The sequence below is a fragment of the Chionomys nivalis genome, chromosome 20 (genome assembly GCF_950005125.1).
Source record: "Chionomys nivalis chromosome 20, mChiNiv1.1, whole genome shotgun sequence".
Lineage (NCBI taxonomy): Eukaryota > Metazoa > Chordata > Mammalia > Rodentia > Cricetidae > Chionomys > Chionomys nivalis.
The window spans coordinates 18,145,164-18,155,067 of NC_080105.1; the positions used below are offsets into that span (position 1 = coordinate 18,145,164).

The 9,904-nt window shown below is 34.6% G+C and overlaps 1 protein-coding gene across 1 annotated transcript in view; it reads left to right on the forward strand.

Annotated features, from left to right (window-relative positions):
* Anxa10 (annexin A10) overlaps positions 1-9,620 on the forward strand; it is a 53,032-nt gene extending 43,412 nt beyond the window's left edge. Inside the window, exons 9-12 of the mRNA XM_057753101.1 lie at positions 919-1,014; positions 3,068-3,126; positions 7,016-7,138; positions 9,552-9,620. Coding sequence (XP_057609084.1) covers positions 919-1,014; positions 3,068-3,126; positions 7,016-7,138; positions 9,552-9,620 — 347 coding nt within the window. The remainder of the gene's footprint in view (positions 1-918; positions 1,015-3,067; positions 3,127-7,015; positions 7,139-9,551) is intronic.
* Positions 9,621-9,904: the final 284 nt, after the last annotated feature.

Sequence of the window (9,904 nt, forward strand, 5' to 3'; positions counted from 1 at the left end):
CAGACTCTTAAAAATTGCCTATACCAGGTACTTTATATTGTGTCTTGAATAATCTCCAGTGAGCTTACTGTGGCCAGCCCTTGAGTCAAAGTCGTTGTTTTAGGAAATATCCATACTACCTACTGGTCTTTGAGATGTGGTCACATTAAGCTACACTTGACTTTCTCCAAATTCTGCACTTTTCTTTCCCATTATTATAAAACAGATTAAATACATTTAAATGAAAAGTAAAGTCATATTAATTTTAGCAATGGCCTACTCTAATTAAAATATGCCTCTTTTACTTTATGTGAGTTAAAAATTAATACTAACAATAACAATACTTCTTCACATCTAAGTTGAAATGACTGAGGACTGAGCATTGCAAGGATAGGGCCAACTGAGTAAACTCTTTAAAAAGGGAATTTATTGAACATTATTTTATGTTAGTAAATGAAGCTGCGAATAGTAATCTTCGGTTCCTCAAAATCACTCCTCCAAACTCTATTCCTAAACATCACTCAGAGGACTTTTGTGTTTAGCTTTTGTATTTAAGCTCTAAGAGAAAGTTTCCTGTTGGCAAATGAATTTAGACTGTTGATTATATGTGTCTTATGGAAATGCATCATAGACAATAGCTCACTCTGTGCCTTCCCTCCTTCTAAATCAGTGCTTTCTAGTCATTGAGTTCTAGTGGGGGTAACCATTATTCCCCAGCTCAGCAATAGCAGGTCCTTAGAGTCCAGGGTTCATGCAAGTTTTAGCATCTCATAAGATCTATACTTATTGCAGAGAGTAGATTCTTTGCCACAGTGGGTAGCAGCACTAGGAAATGCTTTAGGTCTAAACCATTATATGTATAGTAAAATAGCCATGGTTTAAGGTTTAAGTTTATGATATTTATAAAAATCTCTTTTAAATTGCATAAATTTCTTGTAGTTTTCCAGGAATTTCAAAATATTTCTGGCCAAAGCCTGGTGGATGCCATCAATGACTGTTACGATGGCTACTTCCAGGAGCTGCTGGTTGCAATTGGTAAGCTGTATTTTTTTTATAATGAACAATCGACCTTTCATTCCACAGTCAATACTGACTGGTTCTGACTGGATTAACTGTGCATGAGTAGGATTTATGAAGCATTTTTCTCCGCAAAATTATTTGGAAAGTTCTATAAACTCCAGGAAAGTCAATGAGTTAGTGGTTTGATGCAATGAGATAGTAAGCTGGAGACATTAATGAAGTACCATAATTCCCTAAAATAGGCTCAACTTTTGTATAACAGAAGAGAATCTTCAAGTGCCCTGTCTCAGGAAGCAACTTGTCACTGGTTTAAATCTATGTTAGGATCATTGACATCCACCCCCTTGTCAGGATCAGATAAATGCTAACAGTGTGACTATGTGCTTATCTCCAGAAGAGGGATATTTTCAAATTTTGCTTTTGATTTTATTATCTTTAATAAATTTTCTTTTAGGAACAAATCATATTATCAAAAACCCTAAATAGTTAATTAGCAGTGAGTTCCACAGGCATTCTTCCTGAATGTTGTCAAAAATGATATGCGCACTGTAGAAAAGGCCATTGCTCTTATTCATAGTGACTATTCCAGTGTTCATCTTTTACCATGTAGTCTGTGGCTTCACCGCCCACACTTCAGGAAAGGCACATGAAGAGTCATTGTGTAATGCTCTGTAATAGGTTCAAAAGATGAACACTTTGATTGGTATTGAATAAACCATTGTTGTAAGTTTTCCATACCAAGAATTTCTTGAGTGGAGAGGTCACAACATTTTTATGAATTAACCAGTAAGCAAATAGCGTATGAAAATGATTAGGTGGGTTTCATGAAACCCCTAAAGATGAGTGATGGAGTTGGTTATTAGTATGAATGCTTCTGAGAGAGAAATACATTTATATTCCATCATATTCCCAATAGATTTAATAGGCATTCATCACATGTCAGCTAATTAGCAACAAAGTTAGAATAGAACTCAATTGTTGAAATCTCAAAGCAGCCCAAACAGTGAGTCTGATGGGAACAGAGTGGACATCAGGAACACCAGGAAAGATTTAGCTGGTTCATTCCATCGATTAATATTGAATGATTGCTTACTGTGTCTCTAATTGGGTACTTGAGGTAGAATATCAAAGTAACAAAATGAAAGTTCCCCTGGGAACTTGCCTTCTAGAAGCGATTTAAGATTAGTTATTAGGTCTACTTCTTTCTGTAATGAAAGTTAGATAAAAATGAAGATCTCATGATCAAAACAATTACTTAAACTAAAGAAAAGTTAATAAGATTTTATATTGAAGAAACAATATAGCTCCTCATTTATTACTTATGTATGCAATGAAATCTATGTACTTTTTCAAACATGACTATTTGATGGTTTACAGTCTCAACGGATACCATAGGGACAACTGTTGGGAAGGCTCCAGGCTGTTTAAAGCCATGGCAAGCTTAGTCAAATAATATCTAACACTGGAGAAGAACACTTTACATTTGTTACAGCTTCTCCTTAAAGGACCTCTCATCTGGTTACAAATTTATAAGGAATCTGATGCCACTCAAAGAGCTCTTGATCTAGACCAGTTTTAAAGACTATATGAATAGGTAGCATTTGGGAACATAAATAGATTGTATGTGTGAGTGTTTTAATATCTAACACAACATTTTTTGTTTGTTTGTTTTTTGAGACAGCATTTTTCTGCAGATTTGGAGCCTGTCCTGAAACTAGTTCTTGTAGAGCAGGCTGGCTTCGAACTTGCAGATATCTGCCTGTCTCTGCCTCCCATGTGCTAGCCTTAGAGGCATGTGGCACCACCAACCGGTTTAGCACCACATTTTTTTAAAAATAGTAATAATGTTCATATGTTTAGTTAAGATCATTTGTCATTTTAAAATACAGTGTTGACAGTGTATTTTTTTTTAGTAAAGTATGGCTCATGTTAACATTATTCTAAGTATTGAAATTGTAATTCAGTGCCATGAATCTGGAAGATTATAAAAGTGTTCTATTTATTTTTTTCTCAACTTCTGAAGAATTACATCTTATTGAAATATCTTCCTTGCTCTCTACCTCTCTAGTTCGCTGTGTCCAGGACAAAGCAAGCTATTTTGCATATAAATTATACAGAGCAATCCATGTAAGTATAACACGTCTTAAAATTCATCTAAAATTAATATATATTATTTTTATTTAAAAGAAATTGTGTTTAAGTAAAAAGAAGTGGTGTTAAATACCAAAGCAAAATTTATCAAATACAGATAAGTCACATAAGACATATATGTGAGATGAGTCATACAGCATAAGCACATAAAACATAAGGATTTCAGGGTGTATTTCCTTCATGCAGTTTAGAGTCTAAACATTTGTATAAATCAATAATTCATATGCATTCGGACATATTCAAAGACCCTACATCATATATCTGTAAACACAGAATATATGGCAGAAAATTCCAAATATTGTAAACTCACAGCCAAATAAAGACCAGTTATAATTTTTGAAGTTTGGAAACAAAATATTGGTACTTGTTTTTAGTGTACAAGTACTTTATGTCAAAAATACTATAAAATATTATTAAATAACAATAAAGCCTAGAGCTATATTTTGTAAATAACTGATAGTGTTATCCATGTCTTGGTGTGATGTTCAATAGCACACACTGTAGTTGTTCATGCTCTGGTGTGGAATTTAGCTGCACACCCTGTACCAGTCCAGTTTGAAAACACAAACACTTAAGCTCATCAGATAAGGGACCCTTTCTCCATCATGTTCTGACATTGTCTTTAAGACGACAAAGGATGGACTAGTGAGATGAGTCTGTACCTCCATCTGAGATGGCTTCCAAGCCTGACAACCTGAGTTCAATCCCTGACACCCACACGGTGCAAGGAACAACTCCAACAAGTTGACCTCTGACCTCCAAAGGTGTACTGTGGTATACACACACACATTTGCGCACACACACGCACACCAATGCACACATGTACACACACCCAAACACAGAAAACATGAACATACACAAACCAACACACCTGTACATACAATACACATAAACACACATATACCTACACATACATACTCATACAAACATACACACACAAACCAACACATATACACACAGAAACCTAAGCACATACACATACATAAACATATATGAACACATGCACACACAATATATAAACACACACATGTAAACATGTACAAACGTGCACACATACACACACATGAACACACAAATAATGTAATAAAAGTCTAAAGAAAATATCTTACATACATATATCACATACCCTTGAAGTAAAAAAACTTTTAGTAAAGGTAATAGTATAGTGATTTGAACAAAGTATATAAAATTTTGATGATCAGAATGTGTTATTCATAAAGCAATTTATTTCTCAGTAGTACATATTATTTGTACAAAAGAACAGGTTTCATTATGACATTTTCATGAATGTAAGTAAAGTATTAGCAAAAACTATTTACAGGCCAACTTCTTGATATTTCGCAGCATGTTGGGGAATTATGCTAAAAGTTAACAACGTTTTTATTATGTGTCTTCTACATAGGAGTTAACTTATGCGTAAGAATCTACATAGCCTCCGAACGCAAGAGAAAAATCATTGTAGCTTCTTTGCATTGTGCAAAATAGTGTCTTGAGCGATGCTGTAAGATAATTCAATAATTCCTCTCCAATGAGCCATGACTGTACCTCCAGACTAAAGCTTCCCCTGTGAATTACCCTGGGCAAATAATCAGTTTTTTTGATTACAGCTATGCCCTAATTAGGTGAAATTTATTTTAATGACTTATAAATTAAATCATAAGCCTATATGTTCTAGGTAGAAAAACAATCTTATATTGATAAATAGTTCGCTGTTAAAGTCAATTACATATAAGTAACCCAAATTACTTTTTTTTTAATTAAATCACTGCTTGGCCCATTAGGTCTAGCTTTTTATTTGCTAACTCTTACATCTCAATTTAACCCAGTTCTATTAATCTGTGTATCGCCACAAGGCTTTCCAGGTAAAATTTCTGCATGTCTTACTCTGATGGAAGATCTATGGCATCTCACTGACACCACTTTCTTCCTTCCAGAATTCAATTCCATCATCCTCACCTACCTAAGTTCTGCTCTATCAACAGGCCATAGCAATTTTTTTATTAATGAATGAAAGCAACATATAGACAGATGATATCCTATACCATTTCCCCTTTTCTGTTTAAACAAAAAGCAAGGCTTTAACTTTAACATAGCAAAACTATATATAACAAAACAGGTATAAAACAAGAGCTACTGTTACAATATATATATCTACTTTATCTTTATCATAACTAAGGAAAACTGTTACTATAACTATAAATTCTTCAACTCTATCAAAGACTCCAGAAGGATATAATATTACCTAAGTAAATAGGAGGTGCATTGTAAGCAACTTCCAAAACTCTAGAATTGACAGAGATATCTCACTGCCTGGACAGTCACCCAAAGTTTTTCTGTATCATTGGGGCATTCATCTTCGGGCTTACCAGGCCCACGGTATCTAACAAACTTTTTCATGAAGAAGGAAATTTCAAAGAGGGTTCAGTTGCTTTCTTCTGTATCCTACAGAATATCTTGCAGACTCTTTTGTAAAGCAGGAACCCCTAAGGTTTATCTCACCTTTACACAAGTTCAGCAGTCATTTTTCTGTGGGCCCTGCATGTTTAGGCCAAGAGCAGTTTCTTGCCCAAATGGCTAACCAACTCCACAAGGAGCCTCTTTGATACCCATTTTCCTCTTGAAGTAGATTGGTGCTGCCAAGATCAGATGTGTATCACTGTCATGAAAAGTCCTAAGTTCTTAAACATTTTAAAATGCCATATTCTGAAGGTCTCTGAAAGATTTGAAGAATACCTGTCTGAAACTGAAACATATCTCTATAACATCTAGAAAATCTAACTAACATGACTTCAAGCTTGACTATTATAGATGATTATCTATTAACCTATATTTCTTAATTATACATTACATTTTTAAATGAGCTACACAAACACAATACCTTAACCAAAATCATAAATACATATACATATAATGAAATTGACCTTAAATTTGTATCAATAAAACAAGATTCATACAAATGCAAATTATTCATATCTATATCATAATCCCCTTTAAATTGTGAGATGGAGCATTTGAATGGAGTTTGTGAGCAGACTGCTACAGCTTGCTTGATGGTGGCATGGACTGGCTGTGTTCCCAAAAGTAGAGCAGTGCACATGGTTCAGAGGTGCGAGCAGCTCTGACATGCTGGACTGGGCAAGGCAAGCAGACAATGCCATATTACCCCTAGCAATGATGCAGCTTAAGTTGTAAGAAGCATTTAGTATTGTAAGAAGTGTGCCTGGACAATAAAGAATTACAGATTCACAATAGGACATAAACGACCTCTAAAAGGGTCACAATATTGGACAAAATTCTTATATGAAGAGCTGGAATATCAAGTAAGTATCAGCAATCTGTTTTTATTTCCCTGAAACTTCATCATAAAAAAAACTCTAAATGACTGACATTTTAAAAATAAAAACTTAGTCAGATAATTTGTTTTAATCACTTCAAATCATAAATTCTTTTTTTCATCAACACTCAAAACATTTTTGAATAAAAGCTAGATTATTAAAGAAAACTAGCCTATAAACTACAATCCCAGAAAGACAAGATCTCCTGAATAATTTGGGAACATGGGTACCTTGTGGGAGGATTGAATGGAGGGAGGGGAGAGGCAGGGAGGAGAGCAGAGAATAATGTAGAGCTCAATAAAAAATCAATTTTAAAAATGAAAAAAAAGTTAGATTATGCTGGCTGACCACCAGATGTCAGCATTGTTCCATTTCAAGATATTTGAACCATCCGTGCAGCTAGGCCTCAGACATCCCCAAGCTGTGGTTTGGGAGGCATGTAGACCTGCAAGCTACTGAAAAGAAAGTCTTAGATGTTGGACAGGCCTTTAAAGTACTGTTTTCTCTACCCACCTTTCTTCACCTTTTAGGACTTTGGCTTCCATAATAAAACTGTCATCAGGATTCTAATCGCCAGAAGTGAAATAGACCTAATGACCATACGGAAACGTTACAAAGAGAGATTTGGGAAATCCTTGTTTCATGATATCAAAGTAAGCCTTCTCTCCATGTTTGACTTAAACTTGCATTTTGTTCTTTCTGAACTATTAATAAAAGCTTTAATTTAATCAACTTGATGTTGGGATCTAGAAAACTACATATCTGTCAAGGATGGTTGACTCTAAGAGTCAAGTCACAGTGTTAAATGTTTTAACAAATAAATCTTAACCTGCAAAGTCATTGCACCTTGAAAGTAAAACCTTTCCTTCTTTGCTTTTAATAGTCACTCCCTATGACTGTTCTTCAAGGGTTCAGTTCTCACATGAATACACAGGACCACCTGGGTGTGGCCCTTCCCCTGTATTTATAGCTGCAACCTTCACAATAGAATTACTATGCCATACTCCTCATAGCATCATAGAAGACCAGAGAGTGAGTAAATACCATCAGCTGCTATAATGAAGAACTTTATTAGTGAATGTGTTAAACTGTACATGACAAGCACTTCACCAATCAGACGGCAGGAAAATAAAAGTTCAAAACTAACAAAATCAATGTCTTATTCTGATATTTCAAAACTTTCATTAAATGTTTTGTAAAACATGGCAAAAATGGAAAGATTTGAGTTATTTAGGTAATCTGAGTGCTCAGTATGAAAATAAAAGTGCTTAGTTTCTCCTCCAAAATATCAGAAAGATTTCCAGGAAGGAGAGAATGGAGCATAAGAATGCACACAGTATGGCCAGGCGGTGGTGGCGCATGCCTTTAATCCCAGCACTCGGGAGGCAGAGGCAGGTGGATCTCTGTGAGTTTGAGGCCAGCCTGGTCTACAAGAGCTAGTTCCAGGACAGGAACCAAAAAGCTACAGAGAAACCCTGGCTCGAAAAAAAAAAAAAATGCACACAGTACCTGGTTTATACATTCACATTGCTTTCTAATATAATTTGAAAGTCACAAGAAAGAACATTTTAGCTCCTTGAATTATTCAAGATATGATTCAGCATCTCAAATATTATAACCACAAAAGCCAGAAGATTTTCTAGGACTTTGTAGGAGCCAAAGTGATTCTAAGAAATAGACAAATCAGTTAAAATCAAGCTTATTCTTTTTTAATCTTTGATAAAATGTTCATTTGTCTACCTTGGAAATCCAGAGCTACAAGTGACAATGCACACGTACCATTGAGAAATAGTTAGAACTAGATTAGTGAATAAGCAAATGCACATACATACTTGTCATTATTCCCAGCTGTCTCAATGACAAGTTGGAATAATACAATGCTACTATGTACTTGTGAACCTTAGTTACACAGAATTGTGTAAAATTGCACAAAAATGTGTAAAAGATCACTAATATGCTAAGTGATTTTTATGAAGATGACTTCTATAATGACATTTACTCAACCATCTGTACTAGAATATTTAGAAATGGTGAAAGAACATAAAAAGAGAACAAAATTGCCCTAATTCTCTATGGTAGATATCCAGTAATGAAATTTTTTGTAAGCCCTGCTATGACTGGAAAACATGTGTTTCCCCAGATCTCTACATTGAAACTCTAATCCTACAGAGAAGGTGTTAAGAGTGTGACCTTTGAGATTTAAGTCATGAAGGTGGAACCCATGAGCAGTTATTTTCCTTAGTGGAAAAAGAAAGATCCAGGATGTTACTTTGTCCCTTTTGCCATGTCAAGCTGGAGTCTATGAAGGAGTATGCTCTCATTGACCAAAAAATGTGCTGTCACCTAGATTTTCGATTTAACATAGATTTACAACATCTTAAGCCACCTCATTTATGGAAGACCTAGGGGACTAAGATACCCACTGTTGATCTTTCTCCAAAGTGCATAAAGAATTACATTTCGCTGTCAAACAAATGATTTTACTAAACCAGGACAATTCCTTGTATAAAACATACTATGAAGTAAAAAAAATATCTTACATGATTATCCATTGCTTTTCAAGTTCTCATTGATATGTATAATGTTTCATTGATATGTAACATTATGGTGCATATGTGCTTATAGATCTCTGCGCTCATCCATAATTGACAAGAGTTTTAAAATGCATTTCTTTATATGGGATTCCTGAATTAAAGAGTATAAATATTTTCATATCTGTTGAAACACATTGTCAATGTCCAGAAACCATCAATTAATGTAGTAATATTAGGGTACCAATTCCTAAAGCAGAAAAGATTCATTTTACTATGTTATTGTGCTCACAAATAAACATTAAAGTTCCATCAGTTTTACATAAATCATATTGTACTGAATATAAACACAACATTATTTGTTAATGAATTTCCTGTTGAATAGGACTCAGAAAATCTTTAGACAAAACCACAAAGCTTTTTGTGAAAAATAACAGTCCACAAATTTAACATATGGCAATTAGAAGAATTGCAGCTGATATTTTTAGGGATGTAGAGATTTGATTTCAAGTGCCTGAATTTTTTTTCTTTTCAGAATTTTGCTTCAGGGCACTATGAGAAAGCACTGCTTGCCATATGTGCTGGTGATGTGGAAGACTACTAAAATAAGGAAAGAATGGGAGAGCTCACAGGTCTTATAACCCTCCTTACAGTCACCTGAGATACAGACAGTGGAAACTGCGCTGTTGTTGACACTGAAACACAACCATAGAATCATATTTCTCTTCTATCTCTAAAATTATTCTGAGAAAAAACTACTGTTGAAAATATGTAATCCTGTATTTGTACTCCTCCCTCAATTGTTAATTAACTAAATTGTGTGTGGTGGAATAAGAAAAGCATTGCATTGGAGTAGATTTCTTTTAGTCGTGAATCAGTTCCTATCAC